At 52.8% G+C, this 18,730-nt stretch overlaps 1 protein-coding gene across 2 annotated transcripts; it reads left to right on the top strand.

Annotated features, from left to right (window-relative positions):
* The first annotated feature begins 834 nt into the window (after positions 1 to 834).
* On the top strand, positions 835 to 18,487 carry SUPT5H (SPT5 homolog, DSIF elongation factor subunit). Of its 2 annotated transcripts, XM_083370061.1 has the most exons (30): positions 835 to 967; positions 2,123 to 2,217; positions 2,342 to 2,495; positions 2,991 to 3,056; positions 3,962 to 3,973; positions 4,712 to 4,781; positions 5,455 to 5,523; positions 5,637 to 5,702; positions 5,893 to 5,923; positions 6,658 to 6,726; positions 7,319 to 7,570; positions 8,254 to 8,343; positions 8,728 to 8,798; positions 9,431 to 9,536; positions 10,031 to 10,124; positions 10,308 to 10,444; positions 10,759 to 10,914; positions 11,282 to 11,428; positions 11,603 to 11,749; positions 12,112 to 12,237; positions 12,690 to 12,774; positions 13,310 to 13,429; positions 13,690 to 13,792; positions 13,972 to 14,090; positions 15,004 to 15,100; positions 15,180 to 15,338; positions 16,131 to 16,299; positions 16,980 to 17,183; positions 17,410 to 17,505; positions 18,298 to 18,487. In XM_083370061.1, the coding sequence occupies exons 2-30, from the start codon at positions 2,137 to 2,139 to the stop codon at positions 18,466 to 18,468; spliced, it is 3,267 nt and encodes a 1,088-aa protein (XP_083226187.1). In that variant the 5' UTR covers positions 835 to 967; positions 2,123 to 2,136; the 3' UTR covers positions 18,469 to 18,487. The 2 variants fall into 2 exon arrangements, with proteins under 2 accessions (XP_083226187.1, XP_083226188.1); XM_083370062.1 differs by lacking the exon at positions 835 to 967 and having other exon boundaries at positions 1,804 to 2,217; positions 17,969 to 18,487.
* The last annotated feature ends 243 nt before the right edge of the window (positions 18,488 to 18,730 follow it).

Raw genomic sequence — 18,730 nt, 5'->3', positions numbered from 1 at the left:
CTTTCTGAGGAGATACTGCCCGGAGCCCAAGGCTGGGCTGGTTGACTTCAAGAAGCTCCACAAGCCCAAAGTAACACAAAAAGCACCTGCAAACTCCCTCATGCTCATTTTATTCTGCATCATTGCTGGACTGGCATCCTGTCCTGTCCTTTCTCTAGCAGCTCAATGTGGTTTTTGTGCAATTCTCCCCACAACAACCCTGTGAGGTGGAGCAGGATTCAAGAGAGCAGCTGGCTCCAAGTCCTCCAGGAGGCTTCTCTGGCTGAGGGGGCGACTTAACTTCCGTCCAAGCTCCCAGAGGGTCTTGACTGCCCAACTTCCACTAGGTGCCTTCTTTCTTTCTTTCTTTCTTTCTTTCTTTCTTTCTTTCTTTCTTTCTTTCTTTCTTTCTTTCTTTCTTTCTTTCTTTTCTCATTTATTTATTGCATTTATTGTACTTTATTTCTTACATTTCTTAATTTAAAATTATTTATTGAATATTGGAGCCTGACTCCCATCATCCCCAGCTGCGGCTGATGGGAATTACCACCTGCCACTCTCGCCCAGCGCGAGGGATGCGCATCCCGGTCCAGATGGCCCCAGCCGCTGCATCCGAGCTCTGCCATTGGCTGGGCCGCTTGCACCCAATCAGCACCCTTTACGTCACGACCCGCCGGCTGGAAAACAGAATCACCACCTACTTCGGGCGTGGGTTCTGAGGAGCGAGCGAGGCGACAGGCGCCGGCCTAGAGCGGCCCGTTCGACGTCATCCGTCCCAGACCCGCGGGAGCCTCCTGTCGAATCAGCGCGCCGTCTTCCCCATGACGCGCTCTTCTCCGAGTCTCGCGGGACTCGGCGGGATCTCCGCGTTAGGAGGCGGGGGCCTTTGCTTTCCTTCAAGTCGCCCCTGTTCGCCCCTCTCGTGGAGGAGGAAGCCGGGTGAGGCACCCCGACCGCTGGGGCCGCCGGCCGAGCGACCGAGGACCTGGTAAGCGGCGCCGAGGAGAACTGGAACGACCTTTGACCCCCTCCGGAGCCCCGCCCGCGTGGCAGATCTCTTGGATTACAGCTCCCATCCTCCCCAGCCGTGCGCCCGGTGCTCCCCAAGGGCGCTGGACTACACTCCCCATTCTCCCCGGTCTCCTCCGAGCCGCAAGTCCTATCCTCCCCTCTCAAAGGCCGGGACTGCGATGCCCATCATCCCCAGCCGCCAGCTCTCTTCCGGGCAGACGTTGCTGGGCTGCCCCTCCCCCAAAGGTTCTTTTCTTTGCGGGTCCATTGATTTCAAGATGGACAAAGCACAAAGTAACAGCATAAACACTCTAATAATTCTTAAAAAGGTATAAAAATTAAATATGTTTGACAAGCCGATACTCTTTTTTCTACGGCCTTCGGTAGGAAATCAGGAGTCCAGAGGCCGGGGGAGGGGGCGGCACTGTAGGTTGTTCATTTATTTGTTTGCTTCATTGTTTTTATAAATGGCTCCCGGTGGAGAACATATCTAGCATTCCTCCTTCCTCCGATTTTCCCCACCACAACAACCCAGAGAGAGAGGGAGTGGGCCAGAGTCACCCAGCCGGCTTTCTGGAGTGGAGTATTTCAGTTTAGTCCCTCCTGCTTGAGCAAGGGGTTGGACTAGAAGACCTCCCAGCTCTATTCTATTCTATCACCGTCTCCTGGTGATTGGCCCAAAGTCACCCGGCTGGCTTTCACGCCTAAGGAGGGACTAGAACTTACCATCTCTCACTTTCTAGCCTGGCGCCTTCACCACTGGACCAGGTTGGTGGTCTGGCTGGGGGGTGGGGGGAGGGGAACTGGGCCGTCCGAGCGGCAGGTTGGTGCACGCAGCTCAACTTGTGCAACGGCCCACTGCTTCTTGCACAAGGGCTGAATGCCCACGCTCGCTGGCCCACTATGCGCGTGGCCCAATTCCAGATAGGGTCAGTAGTGGCCCGCAGCCCACGGTCTGGGGACCCCTGCACCAGGCCAAACTGGCTCACTGTCTTATCCCTCGCCAGGTGAGAGAAACATTACATGGTAGCCTTTGCGCCCAGGGTCTTTCTTTGCTGTGTCCCAGTTTGAGCCGACCTCCTGCCCCGTCAGGCCCATCAAAATTTTCCCTCTGCGCTTCTCCCACGGTCAGGGAGCGCGGTCAAGATGTCCGACAGCGAAGACAGCAACTTCTCCGAAAATGAGAGCGAGCGCAGCAGCGAGCCTGAGGAGGCGGAGGAGAATGAGGTGAGCCCGGAATTGGGGTTCGAAGTTCCCCTTTGCCAGACGTGGGAGCCAGTCCTTTCTTCCCAGGAAAGCTGCTGACGACGAGCTTTGGCTTAGCCAGACGGGCTCTCCCTTCTACCTGCAGGCAGAAGAGCGGGGCAGCGTTGTAGGGAGCGAGAAAGAAGAAGTGGAGGAGGAGGAGGAGGAGGAGGAAGATGAATACGACGAGGAGGAAGATGAAGATGATGATCGGCCTGCAAAAAAACCCAGACACGGAGGCTTTATTTTGGACGAAGCGGGTAAAGACTCCCCGCCTTAATGGTTCGGGTGTAGTAGTGCAGAATGTAGGTCCTCCACTTATGACCATTTGTTTCATGACCAAAGTTACAACATCACTGGAAAAAGGGACTTAGAATCGTTTTTCACACTTAGGACCGTTGCAGCATCCCTGTGGTCACCCGATCAAAATTTGGCATATATTCATACAATTACAGCATCCTGGGGTCATGTGATCCCCTTTTGCAACCTTCCAATAAGTAAAGTCAATGGGAAAGGCAGATTCATTTATCGATCATGTTATTAACTTAACAACTGCAGTGTTAACAACAGCCACTTAACAACCGTGGCAAAAAAAGTCATCAGTTGGGGCAAAATTCACTTGACTGCCTTGCTTAGCAACGGACATTTTGGGCTTAGTTGTGTTGGAGAATTGAAGATACACGTCGTATACAAAAAGAAACCAAGTTCTTACTGTTCCTCACAGTGCGGGTTTCCCCCGTTCTCTTTGTTTCCAGATGTTGATGATGAGTACGAAGATGAAGATCAGTGGGAGGACGGAGCAGAAGACATCCTGGAGAAAGGTAGGGCCAACCAGCTTCGTGTGCTGATATCTGAGATTCGGAGAGCTCTAGAGGTTAGGATCAATCGAGACCTTGCAGGTGTACTAGTCCGGCATACTTTTTCCTCTAAGTCCCTGTTTTGATGGGGTTCTTGTTCTCTTTCACCTACCTTCCCCACTGGGCACTCCCTAAGTAGGCGGGATTCAAACTTCCAGGAGGCTGGCTGGGAGCAAAATCTCAGTGCCTTGCAGGGCGCCTGGCTCTCGGGAGTGGTTTTCCACCAGCTGAAAGAAATTTGACCAGCTGTCTTTTCAATAGGTTTCTATTTCCCTCCTATTGTGATTGGGGAATGTTTCTCCTGTTCCAACGCACTTCCTAAAGTCTGTTGACTACTTTTCAAAAGTTTGTGTCTTTTTTTTCCCCCCTTTCTCCTGTCAGAGGTAGAAATGGTCTCTTCTCCCCTCTCGGATGTCTGCAACCACTTCCCCACCTGTAAAACCCAAATGTCTCTATAAAAATGGTGGTCCTTAGGCTGGGTTAAAACTACGAACGAGTCTTTGGTTGCAGAGATGCACAAGGCTCTAATCTGAGCGGTAGCTGACAGAATGCAAGAGGCGGTGACCGAGCGCCCCTGAGATACACCCCCCCCACACACACACACAGCTGCCCTCCCTGGGTCCTGGCCCTTGCCCCCCCCCGCTACCCCCCAGCACTTCCCTCCCCTCTCCCCCCCCCTTCTTGGTGGCTTCTCCTTTGCGTTTCCGTGCATCTCATTCGCTTCTGCTTGGTTTGTGCCTCATCTTAATTTTGTTCCTTCCGCTTTTCTGTTCCCCATTCACCTCCACCCTGTGGTTGGTTTTGATGGTATTATTTGGCTCATACTGTCCGCCTTTCCACCACCGCCACCTCCTCCTCCTCCTGAGCAGAAGAAATCGAAGGTAAGGCACTTTTTTTGTTTTTCTCCTCTCCATTCCAGCTCTTCTCCTCTCCTCTCCGCCAGCTGCCTTCCTTCTCTGCTTCCTTTCAGCCAGGTGGGACAAAATGAATGGGGGACCGTGGGGGGGGAGGGGAAGGGCGCCCCACCCGTGGGCTTAGCTGCTGCAGGTAGCGCAGGGGGGTCTTCCGAGGGTTTGGGTGTCCAGTGGCATTCAGAAACCGCCTGCGAGATCTGCAGGGCGGTCCCACCTGAGGCTCCTGGAGCGCCAGTCAATCTCTGTGCATAGACCAAGAGTCCAGCTTCAACTCAGTCGCTTCTCTTTGCATGCCTCTTTTCTACGCGCAGGGACTTCCGGGTGTGCAAACATCCCCTCGCAAGCCGGAAGCTGCTTTTCTGCCTAAAAGCCTCTCTCTCTCCTTAATATTCTGATAAGGCCAACCTGGCATCGGTGCGCAGAAACAGGGCAGGCCCAGCTGCAACTGTCAGCAGCTTCCTGGGCCGCTGCAAGGGCTGCAAAAGTCTCTCTCTCTCTTTTCTTCCTACCTTCTTCCTTGCTTCCTCCTTCTCCTGAGCAAGCGTTCTAGAGTTCGCAGAGAGCAGTGGGGCCGTCCCAGCCACCAAACTTCACATCTGGAAGCTGCTGGTCCTCCCTTCTTCGGCTCTCTCCTCAAAATTGCCCACTGCCTCTCTGCTCCTCCTTCCTCTCTTGCCCCTTGCCCACTTCTGTCTCTTTTCTTAGCCTCCAACATCGACAATGTGGTGCTGGACGAAGACCGCTCCGGAGCCCGAAGACTGCAGAACTTGTGGAGGCAAGAGGGGAGGGGAGGGGAGAAGGAGGGAGGAACAGGGCTCAGTTCTGTGTTTCAGTTCACATCTAAATAACGCCATTATTAAATGTTTAGACGAGCCATTTGCGTGTTGCCTATAGTTTTGCCTGCTTTTATTTATTTTATCGTTTGTTTATTTTTACATTTCTGAACCTTCCATTCTCCCTCAAAGAGGGACTCTGAGAGCGCTGTACAATAAAATGTCAAAATATAAAAACAGTACGTAAAAGATAAAAGTTTAGAAGGAGGCAAGAGTGATGAAAACCATGAAAGTTAGTTAAAAGGTGGGCTTTCAGGGGACTTACCAGCCCCACGGCTGCATGCTTCTCTGAGCTCCCCACATGAGGGTTGCCACGTTTGGGGAAACTTGGATTAAATAGATGACCCATTACATATCCCCACCACCACTTATCTTAGCTGTGAACTCGATAACTTTGTTGTCTTACTTTTAATCTATAATATAGATTTGGCAGATTGAAATCTGCCTAGAGTTGTGCGAAAGCAAGCTGGGTGGCATGTAGTTTAATAAAACACAATAACAAGCTAGAACGCCCACCCGTGTGTACAGCTCCCAGTCATAGGGGGACTTACAACCATGTGTTTCATTCTTCTTCTTTTGTCCTGCTTCTCTGTTCTCCCCCCCCCCCCCTTGCAGGGACCAAAGAGAGGAAGAGCTGGGCGAGTATTACATGAAGAAATATGCCAAGTCTTCGGTGGGCGAGACGTGAGTAGGGGCATCTCCTTTGCCAAGAGTCCCTTTCGGCTCCTGATCGGCGGTCCCGTCTCCTGGGTTCTCCCGGCCTTTCAGCCACGGTTTGTTTTTCCTTTGGTCTCTAGTGTGTATGGCGGATCCGACGAGCTTTCTGATGACATCACCCAACAGCAGCTGCTGCCGGGAGTCAAGTAAGAGACGGCGGATTTTACCTGCGGGGTGTTGCACGGAGTTTGTGGGGGCCACAGGGCAGCGGTGGGGATGGCTGAAGTGGCTGAGCCAAGACGCCTTGAGTCAGCCCAAGAAGCAGGAACTGCTTGTTGAATGCGACAAACCAACCTTACGGGCTTTGTTTTCTCTCTCCCCCCCCCCCCAATTCAGGGACCCCAACCTTTGGACGGTGAAATGTAAGGTAAGTCTTTGTGGGTCAGGATTAGCAGGGGCCCCAGTGGGGGGAACAGCACAAAGGAGGTGGTTGAGTTATAACAAGTCCCACCTCCCCGCCCCACTCTGCCTCCCCCCCCACGTGTGCTTGCTTTTAATGACTTCTTACATTTTAACTGCATACTGTGGGCTGCTCAGAGTCCCCCTGTGGTGAGATGGGTGGCCAATAAATTTTGTAAGGGGGGGGGGTTATTGTTTTTATTGTTGTTTTATTGGGGTTTTAATATTGTATTTATTGTTTTAGTGGGCATATATTTAATCCTTTTTTAATTTTTGTAACTTTGTATTTTTATTCTTGCCCTGTTCACCGCCCTGAGTCCTTCGGGAGAAGGGCGGTATATAAATATTATTAAATAAATAAATAAACTCGGTTATCTTCATGAAGCGGCTGCTTTGACTTCAGGTCAGGTGGCAGGAGCACCGTGGCTCATGCAGTTAGGACGGTGGGTTGGAGGTTAGCAATCAAGTCCCAAGTTTGTGGGGGGGAGCTCCAGCCACTCGCTCCAGCTGTCTTGATGGGGACATGAACAAAGCCCCCATGGGCGTCCCCCAGGCAATGGTGATGTCACCGGCTAATCCTTTCCACCCTGAAGCGCCTTGAAGGGTGCTGCTGACCTGAACGGTGGGGGGGAGGTCAGGTGGCCCACGGGCCTCCCTGGAGCCACGTTGCCACCGTTGTCTTCTCTTGTGTTCCCCCTCAAGATTGGAGAGGAGCGCTCCACCGCAGTCGCCCTGATGAGGAAGTTCATCGCCTACCAGTTTACAGACACAGTAAGTGGGGTGGGAGGTGGAGAAGGAGGCCTGTTTGCCCCTGGATACGGGAGACCCACATCCATTCATAAGTCTTTGGCCCTTTTTGACCTGGCTGCCCGGCCATAAAATTAGGAGTCTTTCCTGAACCTTCTGGCTACATGCCGGAGCATGGCTAAGAGCTTGGAAGGCCTTATCCTGTTTTGAAAGATCAGTGGAGAAAGAGCAGAGCAGTCGCTCCTTGTACACAAAACCCTTTCGCTCTCCTTGTGCCCGATTTTATTTATATCTAGCCGTTACAATTGTTATCAACAACTGGCAGCGAACAAACACAATGCCCCCTCCTTATCTTTTCCCTACGACAACAATTCTTCGATTGGGCAGAAAGGGGGACTGGCCCAGAGTCGCCCAGCTGGCTTCCACGCCTAAGGCAGGACTAGAACTCACCGTCTCCTGGTGATTGGCCTAAAGTCACTTGAACCTGCCGTCTCACGCATGGGGACCTTTTGGGCGTTTCTGGCGCTAACAGTGGGGAAAGCTTCTTGCTGCATCTTCGCAGCTCTTGCCCTGGCCTGCCTGATTTCTCCCCCTCCCTGCTGGCGTGTCTTCGCAGCCCTTGCAGATCAAGTCGGTGGTCGCTCCTGAGCACGTGAAGGGCTACATCTACGTGGAGGCCTACAAGCAGACCCACGTGAAGCAGGCCATCGAAGGGGTGGGCAACCTCCGGATGGGCTACTGGAACCAGCAGATGGTGCCCATCAAGGAGATGACCGACGTCCTGAAGGTGGTGAAAGAGATGACCAACCTCAAGCCCAAATCCTGGGTGCGACTCAAGAGGGGAATCTACAAAGGTGACATCGCTCAGGTGAGCCCAGTTCAGATCTGGCATTTTTCCGAGGGAAACTGGATAACTTTAACCCCTTTCGGAAGATATTTCTGGAGCGTGGAGGAAACTTACCAGGTGACGGGAAGACTTGTTAGGGACATACAGGGAGTCCTCGATTTACAACAGTTCATTTAGTGACTGTTCGAAATTACAACGGCACTGAAAAAAGTGACTTATGACCATTTTTCACACTTACGATCGTTGCAGCATTCTGGTGATCATGGGATCAAAATCTGGACACTGGCCAACTGGTCCCCCTTTTGCAACCTTTTAACAAGCAAAGTCAGTGGGGAAAACCCAGATTCACTTAACAACCGTGTTACTCAATTCACAGCTGCAGTGGTTCACTTAACACATCTGGAAAGAAAAGTCGTAAAATGGGGCAGAACTCACTTAACAGATTTCTCACTTAGCAACATAAATTTTGGGAATAACAACAATAATAATAATAATTGTAAAGGCTGTGACATCTACAAGCTTCCTCCTGTTTAAAGACTGAAGAGGGAACTAACCCAATCAGAAGAGAGTTGGAAGGGACCTTGGAGGTCTTCTAGTCCAACTCCTTGCTCAGTTGTGGTCCTGAGTTGAGGACTACCTGTGTTTTGTCTTCTCCTCGGAGGCCCTCCGCCCTAACCAGAGCCACTTCCTTCTTTCGGTGTTAGGTAGACTACGTGGAGCCCAGCCAGAATCAGATCTCGCTCAAGATGATCCCTCGCATCGATTTTGATCGCATCAAAGCTCGCATGAGCCAGGTGGGTGATGTGTGACCTTCCAGGAAGTCCTCCAGATTGAAATACGTCGAGCCTTTTTCACATCCTGCCAAGCTTTAATTTTTCTGTCTTAACCGTTGTTACATTTGGGTGCTTTTGGGGTTGAAGCAGTTGCTCGGTCTTCAGTGTTATAAGACGGCCGTGGCGTTATTTCAGACGTTATTTCCAATAGCCTCCCATCATCCCAGTTGGATAATTTGTTCTCTTTCTCCAGATCACCGAAGGTGGTAAGGGACGGATACAAAGAAGGCTAAAGTCAAAGCCCTAGAGAGGCCGTTGTTGAACAGTAAAATGCAAAAGGGAAAGGATCCTATGTCGTGGCCCCTTTTCCGAAGATTTCAGTCCAAATCTCTCTTTCCCTTGCAGAAAGATTGGGTGGCGAAGTGGAAGAAATTCAAGCGTCCCCCACAGCGTCTCTTTGATGCGGAAAAGATCCGGTGAGCCTCTCGGGCTGGAGGTGGGGGGAGGGCCAGGCTCAGGGCCGGCCTCGGGAAAGCCAGACGGAGCCAAAGAACCCAGAACTGCTGGGCGGCCCAGCGTAGTGACGGGCAGAGGGGAGGGTGGCAGGAACCGGGTACAGCTAGTCCTCGGCCGTTCGCTTAGCGACCGCTCAGTTACAACGGCACCGAAGAAAGGGACTTACGACCGTGTTTCATGCGGACGACCTTTGCGCCGTGATCCATCGTCACGGGATCAAAATTCGGACGCTTGGCAACAGGCTCACGTTTATGACGGTCGCAGCGTCCCAAGGTCACGGGATTCCCTTTGGCGACCTTCCGGCGAGCAAAGTCAGTGGGGAAGCCAGATCCACTTAACAGCCGGGTGACCCTTAACAACTGTAGCGATTCACTTAAGAGACTGGACGGCCATTGGACTGAAGTGGCAGAAGGTCTCCTGCCTGAGCAAGAGGCTGGACTAGATGACCTCCAAGGTCTCTCTCAACTCTCGTTATCCTGTTGTGTGGAGAAGCTGCTCTGAGTCGACCTGTCCCATTCTGCTTTGGCTTAACTAAGCCTGAGTTTCCCCCCCAGCGGGGGCTTTCCCACCAAGCCTCTCTCCCCCCATCCAGGTCTTTGGGCGGCGATGTGGCCTCCGACGGGGACTTCCTCATCTTCGAAGGGAACCGCTACAGCCGGAAGGGTTTTCTCTTCAAGAGCTTTGCCATGCTGGCTGTGGTGAGAGCGGGGACTGCTCGGGGGGAGGATTCGTCTCTGGAGTCCGGGATGGGAGTTCATGGCCCACGGACCAGTAATTGACAGACCAACATGCCTGTCGTCCCTTTTCATCTGGCCTCTTCTTCACTTTTAAGGTTTTCCAGTGCTGGGAAAGGACAGCAGTGCTGGAAGGGTGTGGAGCTTCTGGGAGGGAAGCAGGAAAGAAGGGGAGGAGGGGGACTGTGGGGTCCTTGGTGGTTTCCTTGCAGACGTTGCATGGCCAAACTAGGTCACGTCATCAGTGCCGCTACTGAGTAGACTGCCAGTAGTACATCGACAGAGAGCATCAAGGAGAGCTCAGTCTTCCTCCTCCTCCTCCCCTTTACCACAAAAATTCTCTTCTATCAGCAAAAGGAGCGTTGCCGGCCTGGGATCCGGTTCTGGTTCCTGTCTTTAGGCTCCTCCCTGGGTTAATTTCCCCCCTCCCCAGTCGCTGGCTCTTTTTCCGACTTCAGATCACCGAAGGAGTGAAGCCCACTTTATCCGAGCTGGAGAAATTTGAGGACCAGCCTGAAGGGATCGACTTGGAAGTGGTGACCGAGAGCACAGGTGCGTCCCCTGCCACCTTCGCCTGCCTTTCCTCCCAAGGAGACGCTACGTGGCTACGGCAGGTCCTTCAGGGCTCCTGGGAGGAGGAGATCAGGCGATCCCCTTTTCTCCTCTCCCCATCGGAAGGCCCTCGAGGGAGGCCTCTGGACGGCTCGTCCTCATCCCTTCCTGTTGTGGTTTCAGGCAAGGAACGGGAACACAACTTCCAGCCGGGAGACAACGTGGAGGTGTGCGAAGGGGAGTTGATCAATCTGCAGGGCAAGATCCTGAGCGTCGATGGGAACAAGATCACCATCATGCCCAGGCATGAAGACCTCAAGGTAGGGAGCTCTTAACCCAGGGGTCTTCAGACTCGGCCCTTTTATGACTTGTGGACTTCAACTTCCAGAATTCCCCAGCCAGATGAGTGGACTTCAATTCTGGGAGCTCAAGTTCACAAACCTTAAAAGTTGCTAAGGCTGAAAAAAATCTGCTGTAACCCTTGGAATTTCTCTGCCAAAACCTCGACCTTTGAGCTCTGCAAGGGCCAGACCCTCCTTTCCCATCCAGCAAAGAAACACCCCCCCCAGACACACTTATTGCAGGGAGAGCTCTTGTCCCCCTCCTCTCCTCTTTTGTTGCCCTCCCTCCCCAGGATATGCTGGAGTTCCCAGCTCAGGAGCTGCGCAAATACTTCAAAACGGGGGATCACGTGAAGGTCATCGCTGGGCGCTTTGAAGGCGACACGGGACTGATTGTCCGTGTGGAGGAGAACTTTATCATCCTCTTCTCTGACCTGACAATGCACGAGGTGAGTGGCCCAGCAGAATTTGGAGGGGCCCCTTTGGGGCCTCTTGAGTTATGGGTCTGGCGCGGTGCTCAGGCTGGAGGAGAAGGGGAGAGGGGGATTGTGGGGTCCTTGTATCTCTGAGGCTGTTTGTTTCTTTGCTGACGTTTCGTGACCCAACTAGGGAACATTATCAGTGTTAGAAGGGAGTGGGGGGGTGGTTGCTCTCTGTTTCACTACCAAGAAAAAAAACATCACCCCACCCACACAGATAGGGCAAGCTGCTAGTATATAAACAGAGAGCAAACCCCACTCCCTTCTAACACTGATGATGTTATCTAGTTGGGTCGTGAAAGAAACAGTTAACTACTGTGTCTCTCGCCCTCCACAGCTCAAAGTTCTCCCCCGAGACCTTCAGCTCTGTTCCGAGACCGCCTCCGGTGTGGATGTGGGGGGCCAGCACGAGCTAGGAGAACTCATCTTGCTGGACCCCCAGACAGTTGGGGTCATTGTGCGCCTGGAACGCGAGACCTTCCAGGTGGGCCTGTGACACTTCCAGATTGTGTTCAGATTCAGGAATTGCCACCCCGTGACTCTTTGGCTGCTGTTAATCAAGACTGATATGGGGAAGAATCCCCCAAAATCTGCTCGGGGTGTGTGTCATTGGACCCCCTAGAGCCTGGCTCTAAGCCTCGGTCTCTTCCCCACTCAGGTCCTGAGCATGAACAACCAACTGGTGACTGTCCGGCACCAGGCGGTGAATCGGAAGAAGGACAACCGCTTTGCAGTATCCCTGGACTCGGAGCAGAACAATATCCATGTGAAGGACATCGTGAAGGTCATTGAAGGGTCTCATTCGGTGAGCCACCCACCCGGTCGAGCTGCGTCTGCACCGCAAGGGGAGAAATGTCTCTCACTGGCCGGCTTCATCCCTTTAATGCAGGGGTCTTCAAACCTGGCCCTTTTATGACTTGTGGACTTCAACTGGCTGGCTGAGGAATTCTGGGAGTCCACCAGTCATTAAAGGGCCAAGTTTGAAGACCCCTGCTTTAATGAAAAGAAGGACTGGTGGGTGGGTGTCGACATGATCGCAGTATTTCAATATTTGAGGTGCAAGGGTTATAGGTGTGAGGACCTTCTTTTCAGTCTTGAGGTAACTTTGAGCGGTTGCTGAACGGAGCAACTTGTGACTTGTCGATCCGTCTCGGTCTCTCCTTCCAGGGCCGCGAGGGGGAGATTCGGCACATCTTCCGGGGCTTTGCTTTCCTGCACTGCAAGAAGCTGGTGGAGAACGGAGGGATGTTCGTCTGCAAGACCAAGCATTTGATTCTGGCGGGGGGGTCCAAGGTGAGGCAGCCCCGTCCACCTCTGGCTGTTAGGCTGCTCGTAACTGGCCTAAAATTTGGCTAGGTGGGGGGAGGGGCTGGGCAAGCTGTCTGTTAAATCCACTTATTTATTTATTCATTGCCTTTATTGTTTTAATCAATGTCAAGGTGGGAAACTTACCCAATAACCTATTCCTCCTCCTATTTTCCCCATAACATCAACCCTGTGAGGTGGCCTGCCCAAAGTCACCCAGCTGGCTTTCCTTCCTAAGGCAGGACTAGAATTCACAGTCTCCTGGTGATTAGCCCAAAGTTGCCCAGTTGGCTTTCATGCCTAAGGTGGAACTAGAATTCACCCTCACCTGGCGATGGGCCCAAAGTCAACCAGCCCCTTTCCATGCTTCAGGCGGGACTAGAGCTGCCTTCTGTCCTGGTGCCTTCAGCACTAGAGCAAACTGGATTTCCTTTTGGCAGCCCCGGGATGTCACCAACGTCACGGCCGGCGGCTTCATGCCCATGAGTCCTCGGATGAGCAGCCCTATGCATCCCAGCTCTGGAGGTGGGTAGAAGGAGGGGGTCAGCCCCCTCCCCACCATCCCTCCCCCTCACTGGCAGGGCAGGCATTGCAGCAGCCAGAAGAAAGGGAGGAAAGCAGTGAAGCAAAGGAGGGATGGAGCCAGAGGGTAATCGGTCCTTCCTGGCATGAGGTGGGCTGAAGAGGATTGAAACTGGCTTTGCTGAGCAAGCAAATCTGTTAAATCTGATTCGGAGGCAGCTGCAGTCCAGTCCTCCCCACCCTTTTGAAATGGGTGTCCAGTTCTGGGCGTCCAAACAGCGCCTGGTCCCTCCCCTAGAGCAATAAGCTAGGTGCTTGTCTGAGATGGGCAGGACCCATCACATGGCAGTGCCCTCCCAAGAGGACAGGAGGAAAGGTGTTAGATCTGCTTCCCCAGCAGGAAGACATTTGCACCCTGCCTGGAATGGCCCCAACACCTGTCTTCAGCAAAGGGCCCCATGCACACAACCAACACCCCCCCCCCAGGAGCTGCCTGGGAAGTCCTGCCTCTTGGTACGCCTGCTTTTACCCTCTGCAGGGCCACGGGGCGGCTTTGGCGGGGGCGGCTTTGGCGGGGGCGGCATGAACCGAGGCCGGGGGCGCCGGGATAACGAGCTCATTGGACAGACGGTGCGGATTTCCCGAGGGTCTTACAAAGGTGAGAGGCCACCACGCTGGATTTTTTTCCCCCACACCGAAGGCTTCAAGGCTGAGCTATGCTGGCTCAGGAATTCTGGGAGCTGAAGTCACCGGTGGTAAAGGGTTCACAGTTGCCCACCCCCATCCTAGGAGTTAGAAAAGGATCGACAGAATTGGACTTTGCTCATTTGTGGCTACGTAGAGATTCTAGGCTGAACCCTCTTTTAACACCGCTTCCCCTACACCTGCCTGTGGAGCCTCTGCCTTTGTCTTTTCCAGGCTACATTGGGATGGTCAAGGATGCCACGGAATCCACCGCCAGGGTAGAGCTGCACTCCACGTGCCAGACCATCTCAGTGGATCGGGAGCATCTCACCATCGTGTAAGAGTCACTGGGAGCCAGATTTGAGTCGGGGAGGGAGGGAGGGAGGGAGGGAGAGCTTCAGAAGCCCTCCAGGTAGGACGGAGCAGCTCTGGGCTAGACGCGGGACCCAACCGAGCCGAACGGGATGATGTGCCAGCTTTATCGGACCGAACTCATTCACGTTCCTCCTTTTGCAGAGATTCCAAAAAGCCGTCTGGCATGCCCTCTGGCTCTGGACGGACCCCCATGTACGGCTCCCAGACGCCTATGTACGGCTCGGGCTCCCGCACGCCCATGTATGGCACCCAGCACGATGGTGAGTAGAAGAAAGCGGGTGCCCCCCCTATCTCTCTTCCAGGAGAGGTCGGTGGCTTTCTTAGCATCTGACCTCAAAAGCCTCAGCGTGTATTTGTTGAATTCCACAACCTGAGGACACTGGCACCTGAGCTGGTGGAGCCCGGCCCCTTTAAGGCCTCTCCCTAGCCTGCCCAGCAACAGGCCGCTAGAAAGCCCGGCAGAAAAGCAGCTGGATGTTGTAGTAGTAGTAATAGTAGGAGGTGTGTAGTAGTGCAAGGGGAAGTAGTTTAACACAAACAGTCAGAAGGGACCTTGGAGGTCTTCTAGTCCAACCCCCTGCTCAGGCAGAAAACCCTAGATCAGTTTAGACAAATGGCTGTCCAGTCTCTTCTGAAAAGCTTCCATTGATGGAGCGCTCACAACTTCTGGTGGCGAGCCGTTCCACTGGTTAATTGTTCTAAAAGTCAGGAAATTGCTCCTTAGTTCTAGGTTGCTTCTCTCTTTGATTATTTTCCATCCGTTGCTACTTGTCCTGCCCTCAGATGCTTTGGAGAATAGGTGGGCCCCCCTCTTTTTTGTGCCAGCCCCTCGGATATGGGAATTCTGGGAGTTGAAGTCCACACAGGTCGTAAAGGTGCGCTGCTTGCCCACCCCTGCTTTAGAGCATCCTCTCTCAACCTTGGCAGCTTGAAGATGCCAAAGGTGTGACCAAACCAGTGTGGGGCCCCACCATGCCATAGCAAACAGTGGGTTCACTTAACAACCACATCGTTGGTTTAATGCTCTCCGCATTCACTTCACGACAGCCACAGAATGACAAGTGATCAAACGCGTCAGATGACCAGCCCATTTCATAACTGTTATGCGCCCACATCAAGGGCTACCTGTATTCCAAGGGGGGTTGTGATACGTGAGGCGTGTCTGTTTTTCAGGAAACCGGACGCCGCACTATGGCTCCCAAACACCTTTACACGACGGCAGCCGGACTCCCGCCCAGAGCGGTGCCTGGGATCCCAACACCCCTTCCAGGTTGGTCTTCTGGTCTGGGGCTGGGTGGGTCCCGGCACAGAGCCTCGAGGCTGAACTGGATATTTGGCTTCTTCTACAGGCCAGAGGAAGAGTTTGACTACGGCTTTGACGACGAGCCAACGCCTTCACCCCAAGGCTACGGGGGGACCCCCAACCCCCAGACCCCAGGCTATCCAGACCCTTCCTCCCCGCAGGTTAACCCTCCATACAATCCTCAGACGCCCGGCACCCCGGCCATGTAAGTGCAGCAGCGCTGACGTCTCCTAGCTGGAAGGTGGCCCAGGTGTTGTTTGGCTGACTCAGGACAAGCAGCCCGGCTGAGTCAGGAGCCCTTGCAGAGAGGCTCAGGGAACCCTCCTACGGCCGTCCTGGGTTCCAGTAGCCCTCTACGGATAGAAGGGAACCTCTGCGGCTCCTGGGTGCTCTCTGCGCTTGGCGGTCTCTTTGCAGATGTTTCGTGACCCAAGTATGTGGCCTTATCAGTGCTGGAGGGTGGTGGGGTTTGTGGAGTGGAGGAGGAGGAGGGGGCAAGCAGGGGAAGAAGCTCTATGGAGTCCTCGGTGTCCTCAGAGCTTGGCTGTTTCCTTGCAGACCTTTCGTTCTCTAGGCGAACATCCCCAGTGCTAGAAGGGAGTGGGGTTTGTGGAGCGAAGGAGAAGGGCAGGGAGCGGAGGAGGAGGAGGAGGACTCTCGGGTCCTCGGTTCTTTCTCAGCCTGGGGGTTTTCTTGGAGGCTTTTCATTTAGGTAACATCAGTTGTAGAACGGAGTGAGGTTTACTTCTAGCACTGACTGAAGAAAGTAAGTGAGTGATGGGGAGAGAAAGAAAGAGAGAGAGAGAGAGAAAGGAAAGAAAGAGAAAAAAACTAAGCTCAGCACCAAGGACCTCACAAATTGGTCTCTCTCTGAGACGCCGCCCTGGAGGTTCTCCTTTAGAGTTGCTGATCCTCTGACTGTGCTAGATCCGGGAAATGGTGTCCTGTCCGTTTGATGCCCTGCCTGCTCTGAACAAAGCCTCTTGTCTTGGCAAAGGTACAACACAGACCAGTGCTCTCCGTACACCGTCCCGTCTCCTCAGGGGTCCTACCAGCCGAGCCCCAGCCCTCAAAGTTTCCACCAAGTGGCACCGAGTCCTGTGGGCTACCAGAACACCAACTCCCCCACCAGCTACCACCCGACTCCTTCGCCAATGGCTTACCAGGTATGCTTGATACTCTGTCATCAGTTGTCTCTCCGGGCAGGCACACACCAACCTCATTTTGTCCCATTATGTTGGCCAGTTCCCCCTGGTCAGGCAGGGAAAAATATTTGTGGGCCCTGTTGGTTAAAGTATTCCAACCATCATACTCTTCCCGCCCCCGCCCCCCGCCAGATGTGAGGTGTTTCCCCCCCTCTCCTGGCCTTCTGAAAAAGAGCTAAAACAGCTCCACAGCCTCATGTCGGGAGCCCATGGAACTCCTCAGCCCTCCCAAAATGCTCCTTTCACCTTGTTTTTAATTGTCTTTGCCCCTTCTTAAATTTCTAACTTTTATAAACTCTTTAATTTTTAATATTGTACTGTACACCGCCCAGAGCCCCTCTGTAAAGAAGATGACTGTTTTTAAAATTTGAAAAAGAAACAAGCCCCTTTTGGGAAAGGCATCTTTGCTGCTTCTCCAAGGACATAAGTGGCATGTGGGTTGATGGGTGACCCTTTGTAGGTCCATTCAGGGCCTGAAAGGGTGGGAATTAAGTGGTCTCTTTCACTCTCCCCGGCCTAGAACCGGCCCTGATTTTCTCATGGAATCTCTCTCTCTCTCTCTCTCTCTCCCTCTCCCTCTCCCTCTCCCTCCCTCTCCCTCTCCCTCTCCCTCTCCCTCTCCCTCTCCCTCCCCCCCCCAGGCTAGCCCCAGTCCCAGCCCAGTGGACTATAGCCCTATGACTCCAGGGGCTCCTTCCCCAGGAGGTTACAACCCTCACACTCCAGGCTCTGGGATTGAGCAGAGCTCCAGTGATTGGGTCACCACTGATATCGAGGTCAAAGTACATGACACGTACCTGGACAGCCATGTGGTGGGGAAGACCGGAGTCATCCGTAGCGTGAATGTAAGTAGTCCCTCGTGGGTTATTCCTGATTCTTGAACATCTTTATGGTTACCATTTTGTGTTGATCAAGGAGAGGGATTGGCTCCCACAGAGCCAAGGATAGATTATCTTGTCACCCGAGGTAGGTGAGCTTTCCTGTTATTGATGCTTCCAGATTGTCACCTGTGTGGTTTTCTTTCTCCCCCCCCCTCCCTCCCATTCTTTCCTCCCTTATCTGCCCTGCTAGGGCGGGATGTGTTCAGTCTACATTAAGAAATGTGAAAAGGTGGTCAGCATTTCAAGCGAACACCTGGAACCTGTGACACCAGCCAAGAATGATGTGGTAGGTGGAAGCATTCTCCACCAGACAGCCTTCTCTCTCAGTCAATCAGTCTGTCTGTCTAGTCTAATCTAATCTAATCTACCTTCCATCATCTTGCTAGCTAACTATCGATCTAAGTTATCTACTGCTTGTCTCTTTTCAAATAACTCGGCAGCTTACAGCATAATAAACATTTTAAAAAACATTAAAATTATAAGATACAAAGTGACAGAGAAGAGAAAATAAAATCATTAACAGGAGATGGAGAAGGAGGGAGTGGATACTTGAGGGGCGGGGCTGGATTAGCCTTGAATTCGTCAAGCACCCCCAGTGTGAACCTCTGGTCGACACAGTTGTTGGGAGATGCTCCCAGTCCAGGGGGGGGGTCTGTGGCTGCGCCTGGCTGGGCCTGCCTTTGAGGGAGAGGCTCGGGGAAGCCTCGCTTTTTAGCCAGCTGGCTCTTGAGTCTTCTCCTGCCTTGCAGGTCAAAGTCCTCCTGGGAGAAGACCGCGAAGGGATGGGGAAGCTGCTGAGCATTGATGGGGAAGACGGCATTGTCCGCATGAATCCAGACAGGATGATCAAAATCCTCAACTTGCGTTTCCTCGGCAAACTCGTAGCAGCTTAGCAGGACGGAGAACAACAGTGGGGTGTGATTAGGGTTACCTTTTGTTTTCTTCTTCCCAATTTTTTCATTTAGCCGGTTTCCTCCCGACTGCACCGCCAAACTTTTGTACAGATTTGCTTCTGAGAAAGGTTTATTTTTTTTGTATGTGTGTGTGCAAGTTTCTTCCTGCTGGCTGTTTTTCCCAGCACTGCAGGTGGTTGCCTGGGCGAGGGACAATCTTGCAATCGTGTTATGACGTGACTTCAGCAGAAGAGCTGCCGCCAGTGGAGCACCAGGCCCTGCTGTTCCCCTCCTCTTCCGTAGCACTTTATGCCCTCTTCAGCACCAAAACATCCAACCTCTGTAGCTTGTTTTAATAAAATCATCTAAAACTTCTTTGAATGGGGCTTATGTGGCCTGTAGTCAAAGGATTCAGTGATTCTCAGAGGAAAAGACTTTATCTTGTGAATTCCTACCTACACAAGTCTGTCATCTATATCATCTATCTTATCTACCTACCATCCATCCATCCATCCCAAGCTCATTTATTCATACATCCACATCTATCTCTATATCTATCCATCTATCAATTATCTATATCCATCCTTCCCTCCTTCCATCATATCTCTCATATCTGTT

Source organism: Vipera ursinii (genome assembly GCF_947247035.1).
Source record: "Vipera ursinii genome assembly, chromosome: 9".
Taxonomy (NCBI): Eukaryota; Metazoa; Chordata; class Lepidosauria; order Squamata; family Viperidae; genus Vipera; species Vipera ursinii.
The sequence above is the reverse complement of the archived record's forward strand: the minus strand, read 5'-3'. Positions and strand labels throughout refer to the sequence as shown.

Bases quoted from the DNA above. Each gene is read 5' to 3' on its own strand.
- SUPT5H (XM_083370061.1), top strand. From the start codon at position 2,137: ATGTCCGACAGCGAAGACAGCAACTTCTCCGAAAATGAGAGCGAGCGC. The intron at 5,703-5,892 runs GTAAGAGACGGC...CCCCCAATTCAG, and splicing joins CAGCTGCTGCCGGGAGTCAA to GGACCCCAACCTTTGGACGG. The intron at 5,924-6,657 runs GTAAGTCTTTGT...TTCCCCCTCAAG, and splicing joins TTTGGACGGTGAAATGTAAG to ATTGGAGAGGAGCGCTCCAC.